This window comes from Pan troglodytes, chromosome 13 (genome assembly GCF_028858775.2).
Source record: "Pan troglodytes isolate AG18354 chromosome 13, NHGRI_mPanTro3-v2.0_pri, whole genome shotgun sequence".
Lineage (NCBI taxonomy): Eukaryota > Metazoa > Chordata > Mammalia > Primates > Hominidae > Pan > Pan troglodytes.
The window spans coordinates 105,134,299-105,157,221 of NC_072411.2; the positions used below are offsets into that span (position 1 = coordinate 105,134,299).

Genomic DNA, 22,923 nt, shown 5'->3' on the forward strand with positions numbered 1-22,923 from the left:
TGATCATTTCAATTGATGCTGAAAAAGCATTTGATAAAATTCAACATCCTTTCATGATAAAAGCCCTCAAAAAACTGGGTATAGAAAAACATACTTCAACATAATAAAATTCATATATAATAGACCCCCATACTAAGTGGGGAAAAAACTGAAAGCCTTTCCTCTAACATCTGGAACATGATAAGGATGCCCACTTTTACCACTGTTATTCAACACAGCAATGGAAGTCCTAGCTAGAGCAATCAGATGGAAGGAAGGAAGGAAGGAAGGAAGGGAGGGAGGGAGGGAGGGAGGGAGGGAGGGAGGGAGGGAGGGAGGGAGGGCATCCAAATTGGAGAGGAAGAAGTCACATTATCCTTGTTTGCAGATGATTTGATCTTATATTTGGAAAAATCAATGATATAATGTTATATTTGATATAATCTTTATTTTACCAAAAACCAATTAGGACTGATAAATTCAGTAAAGTTGCATGATACAAAAATCAGTAGCGTTTCTATATGCTAACAGCGAACAATCAGAAAAAGAAATCAAGAAAGTATTTCTACTTACAGTAGCCACAAATAAAATACCTAGGAATTAACCAAAGAAGTGAAAGATCTCTACAACAAAAACTATAAAACATCGATGAAAGACATTGAAGAGGGCTGGGTGCAGTGGCTCACGCCTGTAATCCCAGAACTTTGGGAGGCTGAGACGGGTGGATCACCTGAGGTCAGGAGCTCGTGACCAGCCTGGCCAACATAGTGAAACCAAGGCTCTACTAAAAATACAAAAATTAGCTGGGCGTGGTGGCAGGCACCTGTAATCCCAGCTACTCAGGAGGCTGAGGCAGGAGAATCGCTTGAAACCGGGAGGTGGAGGTCGCCATGAGGTGAGATTACGCAATTGCACTCCAACCTGGGCAACAAGAGTGAAACTCCGTCTCAAAAAAAAAAAAAAAGAAAAGAAAAGAAAAAGAAAAAAAGAAATTGAAGAGGACACAAAAAAATGGAAAGATATTCCAGGATCATGGATTGGAAGAATTTAATATTGTTAAAATGTCCATAGTACCCAAAGCAACCTACAGATTCAATGCAATCCTTATCAAAATACCAATGACATTCTTCACAGAAAAAAAAAATCCTAAAATTTACATGGAACCACAAAAGAACCAGAATAGCCAAAGCTATCTTAAGCAAAAAGAACAAACTTGGAGGAATCACATTACCTGACTTCAAATTATACTACAGAGCTATAGTAACCAAAACAGCATGATACTGGCATAAAAACAGACACATACACCAATGGAATAGAATAGAGAAGCCAAAACAAATCCACACATCTACATTGAACTCAAACCTACACTGGGGAACAGCCAGTCTCTTCAATAATGGTGCTGGAAAAACTGGGTATCCGTATGCAAAAAAAATGAAACTAGACCCCTATCTCTTGCCACATACAAAAGTCAAAACAAAAGGGATTAAAGACTTAAATATTTGTAAGACCTCAAACTATGAAACTAATACAAGAAAACATTGGGGAAACTCCCCAGGGCAGTGGTCTGGGCAAAAATTTCTTGAGTAATACCACACAAGCACAGGCAATCAAAGCAGAAATAGACAAATGCGATCCCATCAGGTTAAAAAGCACAGCAAAGGAAACAATTAACAAAGTGAAGAGACAACCCACAGAATGGGAATAATTATTTGCCAACTACCCATCTGACAAGGGATTAATAACCAGAATATATAAGGAGCTCAAAAAGCTCTGTAGGTAAAAATTTAATAATCTGATTAAAAATTGGGCAAAAGGTTTGAACATACATTTCTCAAAAGAAAATTCAAATGGCAAACAGGTAAATGAAAGGGTGCTCACCATCATTGATCATCAGTGAAATAAAATCAAAACTACAATGAGATATCATTTCACCCCAGATAAAATGGCTTTTTTTCCCCACCCCTCCCAAGACGGAGTCCTGCTCTGTCACCCAGGTTGGAGTGCAGTGGCGCGAGCTCGGCTCACTACAACTTCCGCCTCCCGGGTTCAAGCAATTCTCCTGCTTCAGCCTCCTGAGTAGCTGGGTTTACAGGCACCTGCCACCATGCCTGGCTAATTTTTGTATTTGTAGTAGAGATGGGGTTTACTATTTTGCCCAGGCTGGTCTCAAATTCTTGACTTCATGATCCACCCACCTTGGCCTCCCAAAGTGCTGGGATTACAGGCATGGGCCACCACGCCAGGCCAAAATGGCTTTTATCTGAAAGTCAGGCCATAAAAAATGCTGGTGAGGATATGGAGAAAAGGGACCCCTCATAAACCTTGGTGGGGATGTCAATTAGTACAACTACTATGGAGAACAGTTTGGAGATTCCTCAAAAAACTAAAAATAGAGCTACCATATGATCCAGCAATAGCACTGCTAGGTATATACTCAAAAGTAAAGAAATCAGGAAATCAGTACTTCTACACAATGGAGTACTATTCAGCCATAAAAAAGAACGAGATCCTGTCATTTACAACAACATGGGTAGAATTGGAGGTCATTATGTTCAGTGAAATAAGCCAGGCACAGAAAACAAACTTTGCATATTCTCACTTATTTGTGGGAGCTAAAAATTAAAACAATTGAACTCATGGAGATACAGAGTAGAAGGAGAGTTACCAGACACTGAGAAGGGTAGTGGGGGAAGTGAGAGGCAAGTGGAAATGGATGGTTAATGGGTACAAAAGAATTGAAAGAATAAATAAGATCTTGTATTTGATAGCACAACTGGGTGACTATAGTCAATAATTTAATTATACATTTAAAAACAACAAAGAGTATAATTGGATTGTTTGTAACACAAAGGATAAATGCTTGAGGTGATGGATACCTCATTTACCCTGATGTGATTATTACACCTTATATGCCTGTATCAAAATATCTAATGTACCCCATAGATACACCTACCACGTACCTACAAAAATTAAAAAGAATATTTCTTATTCTAGTTCAAAGACTTGTTCAACAAATAGACTATATAACAGTTTTGAAATTTATAAAGGTAACTATGCATCAGAATCTCTATATATCCATGATGAAAACAAAAACAAGGAGCAACAGGAAATGCTATGTAAATATCCTTGAATATTGAATATTGAACTGTAACTTGCTAGCAATAAAAAGATTGCAGACCCTGTCCCCTCCTCCCCCACCCCAAGCCAATAAAGTTGCTCAAAAACATCACCTCAAATTTCACAAAAAAATTATGTGATTATTTGAAGACGAAGATGGGGAAAATATTACACATTAGTTTATAACTCTTACCTCCTCATTCCTCCAACTACGGTAGAGTCAGAAGAGCTCTACAGCATTGGAAACATCTGCATAAAAATACACTTGCCTCTGGCTGGGCATGGTGGCTCACACATGTAATCCCAGCACTTTGGGAGGCCCAGGAGGGTGGATCACCTGAGGTCAGGAGTTCGAGACCAGCCTCGCCAAATGGTGAAACCCCGTTTCTACTAAAAGTACAAAAAATTAGCCAGGCATGGTAGCGGGCACCTGTAATCCCAGGTACTCTGGAGGATGAGGCAGGAGAATCACTTAATGTTTCATGTTTAAATTTTCTCTATTTTATGTAATGTTTCACTTTTTAAAAAATATTTTATTATAGAAAATTTCATACATATGGAAAAGTTCAGAAATATCAATCAAAACTACAATGAGATACAGAAAATAATATAAGGAGCCTCCTTACACCTATCACCAAACTTCAACATTTTTTTTTTTTTTGAGACTCCCTCTATCACCCAGGCTGGAGTACAATGGTGCGATCTTGGCTCACTGCAACCTCCGCCTCCCGGGTTCAAGCAATTCTCCTGCCTCAGCCTCCTTAGCAGCTGAGATTACAGGCATGTGCCACCACGCCCGGCTGATTTTTGTATTTTTAGTAGAGACGGGGTTTCACCATGTTGGTCAGGCTGGTCTCAAACTCCTGACCTCGTGATCCACCCGCCTCGGCCTCCCAAAGTGCTGGGATTACAAACTTCAACAATTATTAACTCATAGCCAATCTTATTTCATTGATATTTTTACATACATTGTTCATATTAATTTAATGGGTAAATAACTTATATTAGTACAATAGTATATATTTAATATTTGTATCTTTTAAATGTTTTATATTCTTGCATGTTTTGTTATATCCTTTTTTTATGAATTCTGGACACAAAAAATAAAATACTGGTATTCATACTGTCATTTTGATATTACACTAAACACTCAAATACTGATATTGTCATTTTGCTTTGTGCTTCACTAGTAAGTGGGGCCTAAGCACTAAAACGCTTGTTTTATGCCTGCATAACTCAGCCCTCTGTAGAACAATCAATGTCTTGATTACCTCTATATTACAACTTTATACCAAAATCTTTATTCCTTAACTACAACCACCATATTTCCACATGGCCTTAAAAACAGATTAAACAGAAATTTTTTTCTGAAAACTTTTCTCTCAAAGCAGTATTTACAGTATCATCCAGCAGAAGAACCTGTACTTTATAACTTACAAATTTTACCACTACAAAATTCATACAGTATCATAAGGCCAAAAAAGGAACTAAAAACTTAATGCATTTTAGAATAATTAGGGGCATTGTGCCCTCTCCTAAGCATATATACCCACCATTTTTGTCCTTTAGTAGTTTATTGATGATGTTACTAAGGTCGGCAATTTCAGAGGCAGCAGGGATTGAGAAGGGAACATCATCTACGGCATATCTATAAAAAGGAAATGATATGTCAAGATCAAGTCTACAGATATTTGAACAAACATGCTTTTACGAATTCAACATACATTTATTGGGTAAATAAATGCCAGACATCCAGACATTTTGCTACATGTTGTAAACAAAAATGAATTAAAACATGGTCTCTGTTCTAAGATGAGGTTGAAGTTTAGTAATCAAATAGAATGAAGTTATATAAGAACAATGCCATTAGGTGACGTGTATAAAAAGAACAAAGACACCATAGGTCATTTTAACCACAGAAAAGGAGGGCAGGGGAGCAGGGCCAGAAACGATCCACAAAAAAGATAACTGTTAAGCAACATTTAGAAAAGTGATTAGCCAGGCGTGGTGGCATGTGCCCGTAGTCCCAGCTACTTGGGAGGCTGAGGTGGGAGGACTGCCTGAGCCCAGGAGGTCGAGGCTGCAGTGAGCTGAGATTATACCACTGCACTGCACTCCAGCCTGGGTGACACAGCAAGACCCTGTCTCAAAAGAGAAGTGAGTTTTTGCCAGGTGAGGGAAGGGTAGGCTGGAAGAAGCAGTGTGGACGAAAGCAGAGAGAACATCAAAACAATAGCTAGGAGTTGTTAAACTGCCCAACCAGCCACTTCCAGAAAATCTGACTTTGCTCCAAAGTGACCAAAGGCTAAAGAGATACACATGGAGTGCTTTATATATCATGTGAAATCATTTTTACTTCTTTTTTGTGGGTAATGAAGAACTATCACAGCAGTGCAAATTAGAAGTATCATCAGATTTTATTTAGTTAGATCTTTCTGGCTGCACAATGGGCACTGAAATAGAGGAACAGATGACAGGAGGCAGATTAGGAGACTCTTATAAGAGAGACTGTGAGAAAATATTTGCAAATCATGTATCTAATAAGGAACTTGTATCTAGACTATATTAAGAACACTTACAACTCAATAATAAAAAGACAACACAAATTTTAAAATGGCCCAATAGGGACATGCAAATGCTCATTATTAGTCATCCGGGAAATGCTAATCAAACACAATGAAATATAATTTCACATCCACTAGGGTGCTATAAGTAAAAAGACAGCTAATAACAAGTGTCAGTGAAAATATGGAGCAATTGGAACCCTGATTATTGCTGGCAGTAACGTAAAATGGTGCAGTTGCTTTGGAAAACAGTCTGGCAGTTCCTCAAAAACTCAAACATGGAATTACATCTGACCCAAAAACTCCACTCCTAAGCATATATGCAAGAGAAACGAAAACATACATCCACACGAAAACTTGTACGAGTGTTCACATAACAACTATTCATAATAGCTAAAAGGTATAAACAACCTAAATGCCCACCAGCTGATGAATGGAAAAATATGGTACATCCATTCAATGGCCTATTATTTGGCCATAAAAAGGAATGAAGTGCTAATATATACTATGATATAATGAAACCATTTTTTAAAAATCATAGTAAGTGAAAGAAGCCAGTCACAAAAGATCACATTATATAATTCCATTTATTCAAAACGTCCAGAAGAGAGAAAGTTACAGAGCTAGAAAGTAGATCAGTGGTTGCCTAGGGCTGGGGGTATTATTTAACAAACAGCTCAAGGATGATGAAAAATGTTCTAAAATTGACTGTGGTGATGGTTGCACAACTTTGTAAATATGATGCTGATGATCCTCAAACCACACTTTGAGCAATAAGGCTATAGCTATATATTTATGTATATAATTCACATATATGTATATTCTTGTGTGTGTGTGACAATTATATTAGCCCCCCCGCCTCCATTTTACTGACCATAATATTAAGCAAAAAGAAAAAGCAAGAATTTTATTATTTATTTATTTATTTATTTATTTGAGATAGAGTCTCACTATGTTCCCCAGGCTGCAGTGCAGTTGCATTGATCCTGGCTCACTGCAACCTCTGCCTCTCAGGCTCAAGAGATCCTCCCACCTCAGCCTCCCAAGTAGCTGGGACCACAGGTGGGCACCACCATGCCTGGCAAATTTTTTGTATTTTTGGTAGAGACGGGGTTTCATCATGTTGCTCAGGCTGGTCTCAAACTCCTGAGATAAGCGATTTGCGTTCCTCGGCCTCCCAAACTGTTGGGATTACAGACATGAGCCACAGCACTCGGCAAAGAATTTTAATTTCTACGTTTTTTTACCTTTTGGATGGCCTAAATTCACACACACACATATGACATGTATCCATTCATTTCAGGGGTTAAAACACAGTGGCCTATTATCTCTTACAACTTCATGTGAATCAACAATTATCTCAAGGCTGGACGCAGTGGGTCATGCCTGTAATTCCAGGACTTTGGGAGACCGAGGTGGGCGGATCACTTGAGGCCAGGAGTTCGAGACCAGCATGGCCACCAAGACAATTCCTGTCTCTACTAAAAATACAAAAATTAGCCAGGCTTGGTGGCACATGCCTGTAATTCCAGCTACTCTGGAGGCTGAGGCGGGAAGATTGTTTGAACCCGGGAGACAGAGGTTACAGTGAGCCAAGATCCCACCACTGCAGTCCAGCCTGGGCAACAGAGTGAGACTCTGTCTCCAAAAAAACCAAACCAAACAAACAAAAAAAAGCCCCACATATTTCAAAAAATTTTATTTTAAGAAAAACAAAAAAAACCTACTTTCAATTAAAAAACACAGCGGTTACGTTAATGCATCACCACATTCCTAGAGAAGTATTAAGGCAATGTATGTAAGTACATATACTCAGGTGCATTGATAATACGATTTATGTATACTTTCAGCAACAACACAAGGGGAGAGAAGATGATTTACTAGCTCTCCTCATAAAGCTACAAACAAAACCACAGATATAACTCAGGTGGGAGTTTCCTAGTTTATGGCTAACTTTAGCTTATTAACACGACAAATATTTATTATCATTTTCACTGAAAAATTTGACATTTTTTGTTGACTCAGCCAATCCAAGAAGCTTAATATATAGTCCCTGCCCTCAAGAGACTTCCAATATAGTTGGAAGAGACCAGGCAAACACAAAGAAAACTAACAATGCAATATATACCACAAGGCAGCATATAATTAGTTTTCGAATGAGTGCTAACAGACCTTGAGACCACTGGTTAAAATGTTTATATATCTATATAGATATACATAAATGGTAAATATGTTTTTTCATTTTCAAAAACTTTTTTCCATTTTCAAAAACGTGTTTTCAAAAACTGTGAACCACCACTAGCAGACACCCTATAACAAGGCCCACTGTTCATTGTTAAATTACACATATAAAATGTTTCATTCAGAAAGCAAACCTGAAGCCCTTCAGCCTCCTCCACACTCACAATTCAAATTATATAGAACCTACGAAGCTGGTTAGAAAGGAGGTAATCTCAGAAAAAAGGGTGGGGGTGACAGCAGAAACAACCAGGGATCCACAAGGTCATACCAAAGGGGTGGTCGGAAAGGAACCTGGGGAAGGGAGAGAAGGGTGGAATGCTTACTTACTTCTTGTTATCAGTGTAGAAGCGTGTTTGGAGCTGAGCCATGGCGAGGAGTACACACGACTTGCCCACGGAAACGTACGGGTTAGCAGACCCACAACACGAAGCTCCTGCCTTTTAAGACTACAAAGACGCAGCTCAAAATTAGACTGCACAGGTAAGCGAGGAGCTGCAGTCTAAGCCTGGACTCTGCTTTCTGCCCTCCGGTCTCCTCTGCAGAAAGCACGCGGTTGCCCTTCTACAGACGCCCAGACCACAAACATCGACTACCTACTCCTAGATTTAGGAGTCATCGATTAGAAAAGCATAGTCGTAAAGGTAGCATGTCCCTTTAATCATTGTTAGAATTCTTCCCATACGTGTGGGCCAGTAATCGATTAGGAAAAAGATCCCACTCAAATCCGCTTTATTAATAAAAAAATTTTTTTCAAGAGGCTGTCCTGAGCCTGGATAGTTCAAACACAGCTCCTAGTTACTACAAGTCTCAGAAAGCATCGCTTCTCAAACGCTGTGACCACCGGGAATTGTAGTCTTTTTTTTGCCACGCTGCCCTCAGAGTATCTTATTTGCATTAAATCCTCTAGACTCCAGCCAGATATCAAATTTCCTCTGCCTTCAGCTTTGCTTGACTAACGCCTTGCCAGTTTTTTTTTCTCATACATATTCCCAACCAGAGGCTCACTCGGCAGAGGTTTTTCCCAAATCTCGCCTCTAACTGCGGCTTTTAGAGAGAGGCGAGAGGCGGAAATACGAAGAAAAGAACGGATGAGAGAGGAAACGGTCGACGGTGGCCGATAGTGGTCCTACTGTCGTGGGACTGCTCTGCGGGCTCCCGGTGGGGCGCGCCTGCGCATTATGCTGGTCTCCATGGCGGGGCCTCGGAGCCAAGACGAGGTTGAGTAGACTCGTTTTGAATTTTCTCCCCTCTGCTCCGGCGGACTTCCCATGTCGCCTTGTGGGGCTATCGGCGGCGGCAGGACTGGGGGAGTCAGAGGTCTGGCAGCGCTGTCTGCGCAGACCTACCGGACGCTACCTCCCAACCCCCCTTTCTTCCTCCTGCCTCCTCCTCCTCCCGTCACCTCCTGACCCGCCGCAGCTCCGAGCAACTGCCGGCCTCCGCCCCCAGCCGCAGCCGGTCACTGGCGGCGCCTTCCGCGCCAAGCTTGGGGGCCTTTTCGGGGTCCTACATGGCACGGCTTCCGACCCCCGGCCCGGGACGGGGCTCGCAGGCCCCAGAGGGGCAGGCTGGAGAAGGAGGAGGTTAGGTGTCTTCAGGAGGGTTGCTGAGCCCAAGGACGCGCCATCGCCGCGGAGAAGGAGCCGGACCCCTTGGGCGGAGCGCCCAATGTGTGGTCCCCTCACGCCGTCCCGCACCTTGCTTTTTAGGGTTCTTTTTCCGCTTTCTGAGCCCTTTTATACCTTACGTTTAGAAGGGGAAAATCATCCTCCCACACCTTCTCCCCGACTTTTTGCCTTTTTTGTCTTGAAGTTACCCAAAGGCCTGTGTATTGTTCTCAATGGTCCCAAGAATTACTCTAATATAGTTGTTTTTCTGAGGGAGGATGGATGGAGATAACTATCCTGATCCCAATGTCACTTTTTAAGGCATTCGCTTCAAGAGACAAGCAGTTTAGAATCAGGCAGAACTGGATTGCAAAATTTATGGGCAGACCGGTATGTGTGCAGGTGAAGACAAAGCTTTCCTTTTTTACGTTGTTTAAAGATGTCCTACTGTAAGGTAGACGCCTAATATTTAAATGAACGCCTAATATTTAAATAGAGAATGAGAAGAGATTTAAACAATTGGAAGAAAAAAATAATTTTTATTAGAGAGCAATGACAATAAAAGTAGGACTCTTTTCAGTTTACTCACCTTTGTAGCTCCGAATCCGGGCCCTGGAACCAGAATTCCTGGGTTCAAATCCTGCCTCTGCTACTTGATTAACCTTTTTGTGCCACACTTTTATCAACTGTAAGAATTAACTGCGGCATCGGAAGCACTCAGTATATGTTAATTATTATCATCAAATAGTTACTAATTCCAGTTTAACTAGAAGCTTTGCCAGCGTGAATAGATAAGGGAGAATAGCCACATTGAGTGGAGGAATAAAATTAGAAAACCTCTGTGCTGAAGTCCCAGGAGATCACTTATTAGGCTTGAGCTTGCTAATGGAAGTGGTGATCGTTTAACCATGTGGTTATTGTAGTGGTGAGAATTTACACATTAAATAAGTCTTGGGCATCTGAAGCTTGAAACACTTTCTTAATGAAATCTTGCCGTTGAATCTGTACTTACTGGTAATATGTCATTGGTTAAAATATATTTATAAAATGTATAATTGACCAGGTTAATACATTTTTATCATTAATTTGAAATTTATCAAAATGAGAATATACAGTACCTGACAGTAGAGTTTGATCTTAATTTGATTTGAAAATTATGATCAGGAAAATAACCTGAATATATGCTTAATAATATAAGACTTTCAGTTTGCAAAACAGAAATCCTGACTTGACTAAAATACACTTTTCATTTGACGGAGACCTTTAGTTAAGGAAAGATTAGTTTTAGCATTCAACATAACTAAATACCCAGCATTATGTTTTACGGTTTTTTTCAACAATGATTTATGTGTCGTGTTTGGTGTTGCCTCCAAGCAGTACTAGGATAGCTGATGCTTTTACTTTGAGTCTTTTTCTTTAGTTGGAACATTAATTGCAAGCTTTTGGTTGGTAATCATTTTTTATGGGATGTATTTACTATATGGTCCTCATGGAGACACATTGTTATCTGGAGAACCACAGTTTGGAAAACACATTTCTCTTTATTATAAAGTTTTTTGTTTTATATGTATAATGCCACAGTGTGATAGGATACAAAGACTATGCATTAGGGCTTTGGAGTCTTAATTGTTCTTTGTGTTTTTCTTTTTTTCCAATTTGATTATGGATCTGAACCTAATGCACTCTGTGATCTTAAGCAAGTTTCTTGACAGTTCCAGTTTTCTTATCTACAAACAGAGACAAGAAGATCTACCTCAGAGTCATTGTAAGGATTAAATAAATTTGTAAAGCTCTCAAAGAGCAGCCTAATCCCAGCATTTTGGGTGGCTGAGGCGGGCGGAGCACCTGAGGTCAGGAGTTTGAGACCAGCCTGGCCAACATGGTGAAACCCTGTCTCTGCTAAAAATACAAAAATTGGCCAGGCATGGTGGGGGGTGCCTATAATCCGAGCTACTGGGGAGGCTGAGGCAGGAGAATTGCTTGAACCTGGGAGGTGGAGTTTGCAGTAAGCCAAGATCATGCCACTTCACTCCAGCCTGGGCAAAAAGAGTGAAACTCCATCTCAAAAAAAAAAAAAAAAAAAAAAAAAATCAGAGCAAAAAGGTAAAAAGTTTGTGCAGAGTAAAAAATGGGTAGAAATGGATTACAGGGAAGCTTATAGTGAGAATAAACCATAAATAAAATTGACATTGTGAACACCAGCCTTAGATTTTTTTTCCCTGAAAATTAAAAAGTGCTTTTTTTTATTTTTTTATTTTTTGAGTTGGAGGGTTTTTTGGTGGTGGTGGTGGTGTTTGTTGTTTTGTTTTTGGTTTTTTGTTTTTTTTCAGAGTCTCCCTCTGTCGCGAGGCTGGAGTGCAGTGGCGCTATCTTAGCTCACTGCAACCTCCGCCTTCCAGGTTGAAGCGATTCTCCTGCCTCAGCTTCCCGAGTAGCTGGGACTACAGGTGCCTGCCACCATGCCCGGCTAATTTTTTGTATTTTAGTAGAGACGGGGTTTCACCATGTTGGCCGGGATGGTCTCGATCCCCTGACCTTGTGATCTTCCCACCTCGGCCTTCAAAAGTGCTGGGATTACAGGCGTGAGCCACTGTACTGGTTGAGGTGGAGTCTTGCTCTGTTGCCCAGGCTGAAATGCAGTGGCATGATCTCATCTCACTGCAACCTCTGCCTTCCAGGTTCAAGTGATCCGTGTTTCAGCCTCCCCAATAGCTGCGATTGCAGGCTCCTGCCACCACTCCCAGCTGATTTTTGTATTTTGTTTTGTTTTCTTTTTGAGATGGAGTCTGGCTCTGTTGCCAGGCTGGAGTGCAGTGGTGCAATCTTGGCTCACTGCAACCTCCAACTCCCTGGTTCAAGCAATTCCCCTGCCTCAGCCTCCCGAGTAGCTGGGATTACAGGCACACGCCACCACGCCCAGCTAATTTTTGTATTTTTGGTAGACACAGGGTTTTATCATGTTGGCCAGGATGGTCTCAATCTCCTGACCTTGTGATCCGTCTGCTCAGCCTCCCAAAGTGCTGGGATTACAGGCATGAGCCACCGCACCTAGCCTGTTTTTTTTTTTTTTTTTTTTTTTTAAGTAGAGACAGGTTTCACTATGTTGGCCAGGCTGGCCTCCCAACTCCTGACCTCAAGATCCGCCCACTTTAGACTCCCAAAGCGCTGAGATTACAGGCATGAGCCACTGCATCCAGCAGAAAATTTAAAAATTAATATAGGTTATTGTTTATATATAATTGCATGCATTTAAAGTTCGATATTTAACATAACTTTAAAAACTGATTCTTAAAAAATAAATTATCCTATTAAAATATTTGTGAATTAGTCTTGATTTCATTTTTGACACCACTGATTCATAGTAATTTTGTACATATTATAAAAGGAATGTTATGTCATTTACCTCTAAAAGATGCGGTAAATTTTATTTTCTAAAGTACTTTTGAGCAATATTTTATTTATTTATTTATTTATTTATTTATTTATTTTTGAGACAGAGTCTCACTCTGTCGCCGGCTGTAGTGCCGTGGCACAATCTTGGCTCCCTGCGACCTGTGCTTCCCAGGTTCAAGCGATTCTCCTGCCTCAACCTCCCCAGTAGCTAGGACTATAGGTGCGCACCACCACACCTAGCTAATTTTTTTGTATTTTTAGTAGAGATGGGGTTTCACCACGTTGGCCAGGATGGTCTCAATCTCTTAACTTCGTGATCTGCCCACCTTGGCCTCCCAAAGTGCTGGGATTACAGGTGTGAGCCACCAACATCCCGCCGAGCAATATTTTTTAATGTAGTTAATACGATCTGGCGCTGATAATGAATAGATTTAAAGATCTTTTACATCTTAGGACATTAACCAAGGTATCTGGAATTTGAAGAAACAACTTCAAACTGCTTTCTCTTTAATTATCCTATTTGGGGATTTATTCTAAGGTTATTGGTTGTAACAATAATATTTTAATACACAGAAGTCTGTGAAGGATACTCAACAACATGATTGGATGTTAAGACCATTTTTTTTGGATATTACACATAAGAAATTACCTCCAAAATTTTGAACTGATAGAATTGCTGTTGAATAAGATCCTAACAGCAGTGGCCCAAGTATGGTCCTTGAAGGAGACATGACAACAACCTGAATCGTCTCTACCCCTCTGCCATACATTCACTGTCTAAAAACAATAAAAAGCCCTTTCTTCCCAAAATAAAAACGCTGAGCTGCTAATTTTACAGATGCTTTCCAATCTTTACTTTTGATATAAGATAAAATCCACTTTTTAAATGTGATAACAAAACATTCTAGAAAGCAATTTGCCAGCAAAATTTAATGCTTTAGTGTGTTTTCTGAAATCCAATCATTAACTGTTTAGGCTCCATATTTAATATTTTCTTTTTTCTTTCTGCTCTCTTTAATTGTAATACGCTTGCTTAAGAAATAAGCCTGTCAATTCTAGGGTTTGGGAGGTAGGGCATGGGGAGAAGAGCTTTTATTTTCAAGCTTCTTGTGGCTCCAAAAGATACCCTAGTAGTATTTTCATTGATGAAAAATGTAATTTGCTAGAGATCTTTGTTTTAGTGATAGTTATAAAACGTGAGAATTTAAATATTCCAAATACCTGATTTTAGACAAGGAAACAGGCACAGAGAGATTGTCACCTGTCCCAAGATACATGTAGTTACCTGTAAAGTCAGTCCTCATCTTTAGTTCTCTTAAATGAATCAATTGATGGTTTTACCACACCAGGCTGATAATGGTTATTTTAAAATAAAACCTGCATAACAAAATGTAATAGTTATCTTTATGTGTAGGAAAATAAAATATACATTAAATACCTTCTCATTACAGAGAAAATGCTGCTGTGAAGACCCAATTAAAGCTTTCACATAAATGAAGCTACAGCTATCATGATTTAGTGCCCCCAAAAGGAAGAACTTCAGTGGACAAGAAAGGACATTTCTGGGGGTAGTAGAATGCTTGAGGCCTGGAATTTAAACCTGAGCCACTATCTGAAGGTAATTTTTTTTAACTAATTGAAAGTAACAACTTTATTTTGAAAAGTTAACTATTATCTATTACATGTTTAAAAAGTCAGATTACCCTTTGTATATAGGTGCTTTGTTCTATTTATGTTTATCAGTTGGAAAAAACATTTTATACTTAGCTATTTAATATTAATATCTGCATTCTTATAAACTTCACTTTGACAGGGCCAGGCGCGGTGGCTCATGCCTGTAATCCCAGCACTTTGGGAGGCCGAGGCGGGCGGATCACAAGGTCAGGAGATTGAGACCATCCTGGCTAACACGGTGAAACCCTGTCTCTACTAAAATACAAAAAAAATTAGCTGGGCATGGTGGTGGGCGCCTATAGTCCCAGCTACTCTGGAGGCTGAGGCAGGAGAATGATGTGAACCTGGGAGGCGCAGCTTGCAGTGAGCCGAGAGCTCTGAGAGCTTGCAGTGAGCCGAGAGCTTGCAGTGAGCGCCACTGCACTCCAGCCTGGGTGATAGAGCAAGACTCCGTCTCAAAACAAAACAAAACAAAAAAAACAAAAAAAAACTTTACTTTGATGGAGTTAATTGGCAGTTAGGGATAAAAATTTATAGCATATACTGACATTCAGGATAGTTGGGAAAATCAGCTATTTTAAGTCACTCTGCAGTTGTCAGGATTAAAGAAGGTAAAGCAAATTGATGGAAGAAAGGAGGAAGGAAGAGGTAATACTTTTCACTGCATCCAAATTATTTTTTTAAAGTGTGTCTGTAACTTAAAAATGTACTTTTAATCTTCATTTCAACAATGGGTTAGGTCAGTCGTCATATTAAAACCAACTTTTCCGTATAGAAACTACTTTAATATTTTCTCAATGTAACCACAAAAAATCTTTAACCCATAGATTTTCATTTCCAGAAGGCAGTAGAAATTATAGTTATTTTTATTCCATTGGCAAAATCTCAATATGGGCAAAATTCTGCAGTAGGTGATTTGTGTTTGGCAGTCTTCCTCTGTCAACATACTCCCCACCCCTTAACTAGTGTACTTACCTAAGCCAGTCATACTTCCCTCAGTCTTCACTGCAGCATCCTGTGCAGGCCTGCTGAATCCCTCTAAGTTCTTTGAGGCTCACCTGTACTTGCTTTCTCACCTCCAAGTAAAACTTTTCACTCCCTCAGGGTAGCTCTTTTTAACTCGTTTTAAAGGAAGAAATCCATCCTTACAGAAATTTATACCAATTTGTTAATGGCTGATGTTCCCTCCAAAGTTTTTTCTTTTTAAGAAAAAGGGCTTATTAACGTCAATGAAAATTTTACTGATGAAATTTCAGAGTGAGTGAGCAAAAGTAAATAAAGTAAAAAAAATAAAATTAGGCTAGTAAAGGTAACTTGCAGTAGGATCAGAGTACCTGTCAGGAAACTGGGAATATTTGGAATTCTTACCCCTAAGCTATTGGCACTTTTTACAACTTCTTCCTAAACTCCACTTCTCAATCTGTTCTACCTAATGTTTTTTCAGTGGCTACAATGCCTGCATAGTTAGAGCTCTAGCTTTTGGGTGGTGTCGGAGATAGAGTTTTTTGTATGTTACGGTACTGCTTCTAATTAAATTTCAACCGGCAAAAGTTGAAAACATAAAGGAACAAATAATTCCTTTTAACATCTTTAATTTGTTAACCTATCCAGAAAAAGATTTAAAGCTATGGATTTTTGACTAATAAAGGCAGAAGAGAGCTTTGTTTATTGGTTTGAAAACGTTCCTATTGTAATAATAGAGTACGGGCTTTGAAATAAACAGATGTAGGTTTGAGTTCTTGCTCAGCCACTCAGCATATTTGTAATCTTGGGAAAGTTACTTATCTGCCTATCCTATATGTAAATTGGAACAGGTAACTGAATCACAGCATTGTCAAAAGGGTTAAATGATATAGGTAAAACACTTTTAGCATAGTACCTTACTATGGTAAATGCTCAATAAATGATAACCTTATAATTTTGAGCAATGAACCTCATCATCTTTTTCTATAAAATGATGGTAATAATAGGTCCTATATCACAGAATAGTAGAGTGATTGTTGATAATTCTAGCTAATAATTATTTAGGATAGTTGAGATTCAATACATTCTATTTTATAACTATGACAATTAAATTCATAATCTTTTTTTTTTTTTTTTGAGACGGGGTCTCGCTCTGTCGCCCAGGCTGGAGTGCAGTAGTGCACTCTCAGCTCACTGCAAGCTCCGCCTCCCGGGTTCACGCCATTCTCCTGCCTCAGACTCCTGTAGCTGGGACTACAGGTGCCCACCACCATGCCCGGCTAATGTTTTTTTGTATTTTTAGTAGAGATGGGGTTTCACCGTGTTAGCCATGATGGTCTTGATCTCCTGACCTTGTGATCCGCCCGCCTCGGCCTCCCAAAGTGCTGGGATTACAGGCGTGAGCCACCGTGCCTGTCCTAAATTCATAATCTTAATTGATCTATCATAATAGTGCTTATATTTTAAAAGTCAAAGAGCTCTCAGAAATATTAAGAAATTTTTTTGATCTTGATGTCATCATGTTTAGACAGTGAATATTCAGATTACTTTAAAAATTAAGCCAGGTGCAGTAAGCCAAGATCGCATCATTGCACTCCAGCCTGGGCAACAAGAGTGAAACTCTGTCTCAAAAAAAAAATGGGAAAGAAAGAAAAAGAAAATTAAACTGTATTTAAATCGTATTCTTGACAATTTACTTTAGAATAGTAAATTGTATTCCTAATAGGAAAAAAGCAAGAAAAAGATAAATTTTTAAAACGTTATATTCCTAATAGATATTTCATTTTTAATAAGCCCCTCAATAGGACCTTATTTGCAGTTGAATCTAACTTTGTAAAAAGTTTCCTATTTTAATAGAGTTCTTTTGTATTTCTGTGTAGTGCATATTGGAAATCAGTCAATAAATAATAGTTAAATGAATTTTATAAATCAGGATAATCAACTCTTAGAAACATAAAATCTTAGTATTATTATTATATTTTTTGAGACGGAGTCTCACTCTGTCGCCCAGGCTGGAGTGCAGTGGTGCAATCTCGGCTCACTGCAACCTCCGCCTCCCAGGTTCAAGCAATTCTCCCGCCTCAGCCTCCCAGGTAGCTGGGACTACAAGTGCGTGCCACCGTGCCCGGCTCATTTTTTGTATTTTTGGTAGAGACGGGGTTTCACCATGTTAGCCAGGATGGTCTTGACCTCCTGACCTTGTGATCCGCCTGCCTTGGCCTCCCAAAGTGCTGGCTGGGATTACAGGTGTGAGCCACTGCACCTGGCCCAAAGTTCTTTAATTCCAGAAAATTTTAGATCTATGTAAACACCTCAGTAAATTGAAGAAATTTCTATTACCTTGCCATCAGACAGCTTTGTATTAAATTAAATCTCTATATTCAGGTCAGTTTCTTTTGCATTTTCCATAATTGCGTTAGTTAATTAGCAAACATGAGTTCACTTAAAATGTTCAGTTCCTCTGTGATATCATGAAATAAACCTGATATTAAAAATTCAGATATAGTTATAAAACACACAGAATATAAATTTTATACATAGAGACTTTAAGTGTCTTGATCATCCTTGTATCTCCAGCACATAGAACAGTCACTTGGATGTGTAGTAATAATTCATTTTGTGAATGAATATCTGCTTATAAATATATATGATTAGAAAAAATCTGGAAGAATATGCAAAAATGTCAATAGTGATTTCTATAAAATTATAAGTGACTTTAACTTTCTGATGTTGCTATATTAACATAATATTTGTTTTAATGACATAAACAATAAAACTTAAAATTTTATTGAAAAAATTTTTTTTCCTGAGATGGGGTCTCACTCTGTCACCCAGGCTGGCGTTATGACTCACTGTAGCCTCAAACTCCTGAGCTCAACCAGTCCTCCCACCTCAGCTTCCCAAGAAGCTATAGGGACTATAGGCACTCACCACCATGCCTGGCTGATTTTTTTTTTTTTCAATAGAGACAGAATCTCATTATATTTCCCAGGCTGATCTTAAACTCTGGCTTCAAGCCATTCTTCCACCTTGGCTTCCCAAAGTGCTAAGATTACAGGGATTAGCCACCACACTGAGCCCTTAAAAAGAAATTTTTAATCTTTTGAGACAGGGTCTTGCCCTGTCATGATCATGGTTCACTGCAGCCTCAACGTCCTGGGCTCAGGCAATCCCCCCACCTCAGCTTTCTAAGTAGCTGGGACCACAGACACATGCCACCACACCCAGCTAATTTTTAAAAATTTTTTTGTAGAGATGGGGGTCTCACTATGTCAGCCAGGTTGGTCTTGAACTCCTGGATTCAAGTGACCTGCCTGCCCCAGCCTCCCAAAGTGATGGGATTACAGTAGTGAGCTACCAGCCTGGCCTGGAACAAGAAAAGGATACCCACTCTCACCACTCATCTTTAATATAGTACTGGAAGTCCTACTAGCCAGAGCAGTCAGACAAGAGAAAGAAATAAAGAGCATTTAGGCCAGTTGCTATGCCTCACGCCTATAATCCCAGCACTTTGGGAATCCAAGGTGGGTGGATCACCTTAGGTCCAGAGTTTCAGACAAGCCTGGTCAACATGTGGAAACCTCTTCTCTTCTAAAAATACAAAAAAATTAGCTGGGTGTGGTGGCAGGCTCCTGTAATCCTAGCTACTTGGGAGGCTGAGGCATGAGAATCACTTGAACCCGGTAGGTGAAGATTGCAGTGAGCTGAGATTAAGATCTCACCACTGCACTCCAGCCTGGGTGACAGAGTGAGACTCTGTCTCAAAAAAGAAAAAAGAAATAAAAGAGCATCCCAGTTGGTAAAGAGGAAGTCAAACTGTCACTGTTTGCAGATAATATGATTGTTTACCTAGAAAACTCTAAAGACTCCTCCAGAAAGCTCCTAGAACTGATCAAAGAATTCAGCAAAGAAGGCCAGGCGAGGTGGCTCACGCCTGTAATCCCAGCACTTTGGGAGGCTGAGGTGGGCGGATCACCTGAGGTCAGGAGTTTGAGACCAGCCTGACCAACATGGTGAAACCCCATCTCTACTAAAAATACAAAATTAGCCAGGTGTGGTGGTGCATGCCTGTAATCCCAGCTACTTGGGAGGCTGAGGCAGGAGAATCGCTTGAACCTGGGAGGCAGAGGTTGCCATGAGCCGAGATCACGGCCATTGCACTCCAGCCTGGGCAAAAGAGTGAAACTCCATCTCAAAAAACAAAAAATAAAGAATTCAGCAAAGTTTCCGGATACAAAATTAATGTACACAATTAATTTTGTGCAGTAGCTCTCCTGTACACCAACAGCAGCCAAGCTGAGAATGAAATCAAGAACTCAACCCCTGTTACAATAGCTGCAAAAAAAGTCAAATACTTAGGAATATACCTAACCAAGGAGGTGAAACACCTCTGCAAGGAAAACTACAAAACACTGCTGAAACATAGACAACATATACAAATGGAAACATATCCCATGTTCATGGGTGGGTAGAATCAGTACTGTGAAAATGACCATACTGCCAAAAGCAATCTAGAAATTCAATGCAATTCCCATCAAAATACCACCATCATTCTTCACAGAATTAGAAAAAACAATCCTAAAATTCATGTGGAACTAAAAAAGAGCCCGCATAGCCAAAGCAAGACAAAGCAAAAAGAACAAATCCGGAGGCATTACATTACCTGATTTCGAACTATACTATAAGGCTGTACTCACCAAAACAGCATGGTACTGGTATCAAAATAGGTACATAGACCAATGGAACAGAATAGAGAACCCAGAAATAAACCGACATACATAACAGCCAACTGATTTTCGACAAAGCAAACAAAACCTTCAAGTGGTGAAATGACACCCTATTCAACAGATGGTGCTGGGATAATTGGCTAGCCACATGTAGGAGAATGAAACTGGATCCTCATCTCTCACCTTATACAAAAATCAACTCAAGATGGATTAAGGACTTAAATCTAATGTGATGTTAATTTTTGTTTCCCTAATGACTAATGCTGATCAGCATCTTTTGTGTGCTTACTTGCTAGCTATATATCTTCTTTAGTGAAGTTGTATCGTCAAACATCTTGCCAATTTTTTTAGTTGAGTTGTCTTACTGAGTTGTAAAAGTTCTTTAGAGTTTGAATATAAGGTCTTTGTCAGGTACATGTTTTGCAAATATTTTTTCCCATCTGTAATGAGAACACATTTTAAATTTTGACAAAGTCCAATTCATAGATTTTTTTTCTTTTATATTTTTTACTGTTTGTTTCAGGTTTAATATATCTTTGCCAAGTCCAAGTGTACAAAGATTTTCTCCTGTGTTTTCTTCTAGAAGTTTTATCATTTGATAGTCTGTGATCCATTTCAAGTTGATTTGCTATCTGGTGTGAGGTAAGGGTCAAGGTTTATTGTTTTACATACGGCTATTTAGTTGTTTTAGCACCATTAGTTAAAAAGTGTCCTTTTTCTCTTGATGTATTGATATATTTGTCAAAAAGCAATTGACTACCACCTAGAAATAGCTTCTCAGCTCCATCTCGAATCTGTTCAGTTCAGCCTGCTTGCCTCTACTCCATCCTCCACCATATCTATCAGGGTGACCCAGAAGTCCTACATGGTATCCACCTCTGGTCCCTTGGTGGCCAAGGGCCTCCTTGGCAGCTGCTTATACAAGAGTGGGCCAGATGTCTGCATCAACTCCTAGAATTTCTCCTGGATGGGCAACAGCAGCAGCTTCTGGGGTAGCCTGGACACTGGCATGGGTCTGGAGGGAGGCTATGCCAGGTCTGGTGGTATGGAGGAGCATCACAGCTGCCACAGTGACCCAGAGCCTCCCGAGTCCCCTTAAGCTGGATGTGCACACCAACACCCAGGCTGTATGCACCCAGGAGAAATTGCAGATCAAGACCCTAAACAAGTTTGCCCCCTTCATTGAGAAGGTACCCTTCCTGGAGCAGCAGAACAAGATACTGGAGACCAAGTGGATCCTTTTGCAGCAGCAAAAAGTAGCTTGGAGCAACATGGACAGCATGTTTGAGAGCTACATCAACAACCTAAAGCAGCAACTGGACACACTGAGCCAGGAGCAGCTGAAGCTGGAGGCAGAACTTGGCAACATGGAGAGACCAGTGGAGGACTATCAAAAGTGTGAAGTTTAAATAACCAAGCCTACAGAGATGGAGAATGAATTTGTCCTCATCAAGAAGGGTATGAATGTAGCTTACATGAACAAGGTAGAGCTGGAATCTCACCTGGAAATGCTGACTGACAAGATCAACTTCCTCATTCAGCTGTATGAAGAGGAGATCTGTGAGCTGTAGTCCCAGTTCTTGGACACATCCCTGGTCCTGTCCATGGACAACAGCCACTCCCTCAATTTAAATGGCATCCTTGCCGAGGTCCGTGCCCAGTATGAGGAGATCACCAGCTGCAGCTGAGCTGAAACTGAAAGCATGTACAAGGAGTATTAGGAATATGATCAAGTGTGAGGAGCTGCAGACGCTGCCTGGGAAGCCAAGGATGACCTGCGTCACATGAAGACAGATCTCTAAGATGAACCAGAACATCAGCTTGCTTCAGGCTGAGAATGAGGGCCTCAAAGGCCAGAGGGCTTCCTTGGAGGCTGCCATCCCAGATGCTGAGTAGCAGGGGGAGCTGGCCATTAAGGATGCCAGTGCCAAGCTGGAAGCCGTCCTCCAGAGAGCCAAGCAAGACATGGCCTGTCAGCTGCTTGAGTAACAGGAGCTGGTGAATGTTAAACTGGCCATGGACATCAAGATCTCCACTTACAAGAAGCTGCTGAAAGGCAAGGAGAGCCAGGTGGAGTCTGGGATGCAGAGCATGAGTATCCATACAGAAACCACCAGTGGCTACTCAAGGGGCTGAGCTCAGCCTGCGAAGGCCTCACAAGCTTTGGCCACAAGTATGACCTAGGGCCCCTTCCAATCCAGCTTAGACTCTGGCAGGGGCTCCACCTCCTTCAGCTGCACCAGCTCCTTCAGGGCCGTGGTTGGGAAGAGGATCAAGATCCACAATGGGAAGCTAGTATCTGAGTCCTTTGATGTCCTGCAATGAATGCCACTGCAACTCCTCCCAGCCTACCTACCTCCTCTGGCCGACCAGAGCCTGTGGGGGAGGCAACTGTGCAGGGAAGCATAGGGAACAGGAGACCACCTGAGGCCCAATTGTGGACCTCAGCCCACCCTTAAGGGAACCTAGGGTGGTTCCTAGACGACTGCCTCTTTTTCATGCTCACAACTGAAAACCAGTTTATACCTTTGGGAGCCTTCTGGTTAAAACAAAATTTTAAAAACAGACAAAACCTAGTTCAATTGTTTTTTCAAAATAAAGCCTCAGCTAAGCCAAAGAAAAAAGCAATTGGCCAGATAATGTGTGGGTCAATTTCTG

At 40.4% G+C, this 22,923-nt stretch overlaps 2 protein-coding genes across 32 annotated transcripts in view; one reads left to right on the forward strand and one right to left on the reverse strand.

Annotated features, from left to right (window-relative positions):
* The window catches only part of WDR12 (WD repeat domain 12), a 31,286-nt gene extending 22,302 nt beyond the window's left edge, over positions 1-8,984 (reverse strand). The window contains 2 exon segments of the mRNA NM_001246511.1: positions 4,650-4,744; positions 8,229-8,984. Of these exon segments, the coding sequence (NP_001233440.1) occupies positions 4,650-4,744; positions 8,229-8,269 (136 nt within the window). The 5' untranslated portion in view covers positions 8,270-8,984.
* A 36-nt stretch (positions 8,985-9,020) lies between these two features.
* The window catches only part of CARF (calcium responsive transcription factor), an 87,596-nt gene continuing 73,693 nt past the window's right edge, over positions 9,021-22,923 (forward strand). For 12 of the 31 annotated variants that reach the window (XR_010150213.1, XR_010150212.1, XR_010150214.1 and 9 more), the window contains exons 1-2: positions 9,033-9,118; positions 14,353-14,519. Coding sequence is in view for 2 of the 31 variants with exons in the window: in XM_009444026.3 (XP_009442301.1) it covers positions 14,478-14,519 (42 nt within the window). In the remaining 29 variants the exon portion in view is untranslated. Of the gene's footprint in view, positions 9,119-9,771; positions 9,911-14,352; positions 14,520-20,788; positions 20,908-22,923 lie in introns of those variants that run through there. The other 19 variants (XR_010150216.1, XR_010150215.1, XR_008544954.2 and 16 more) reach the window with 15 other exon arrangements.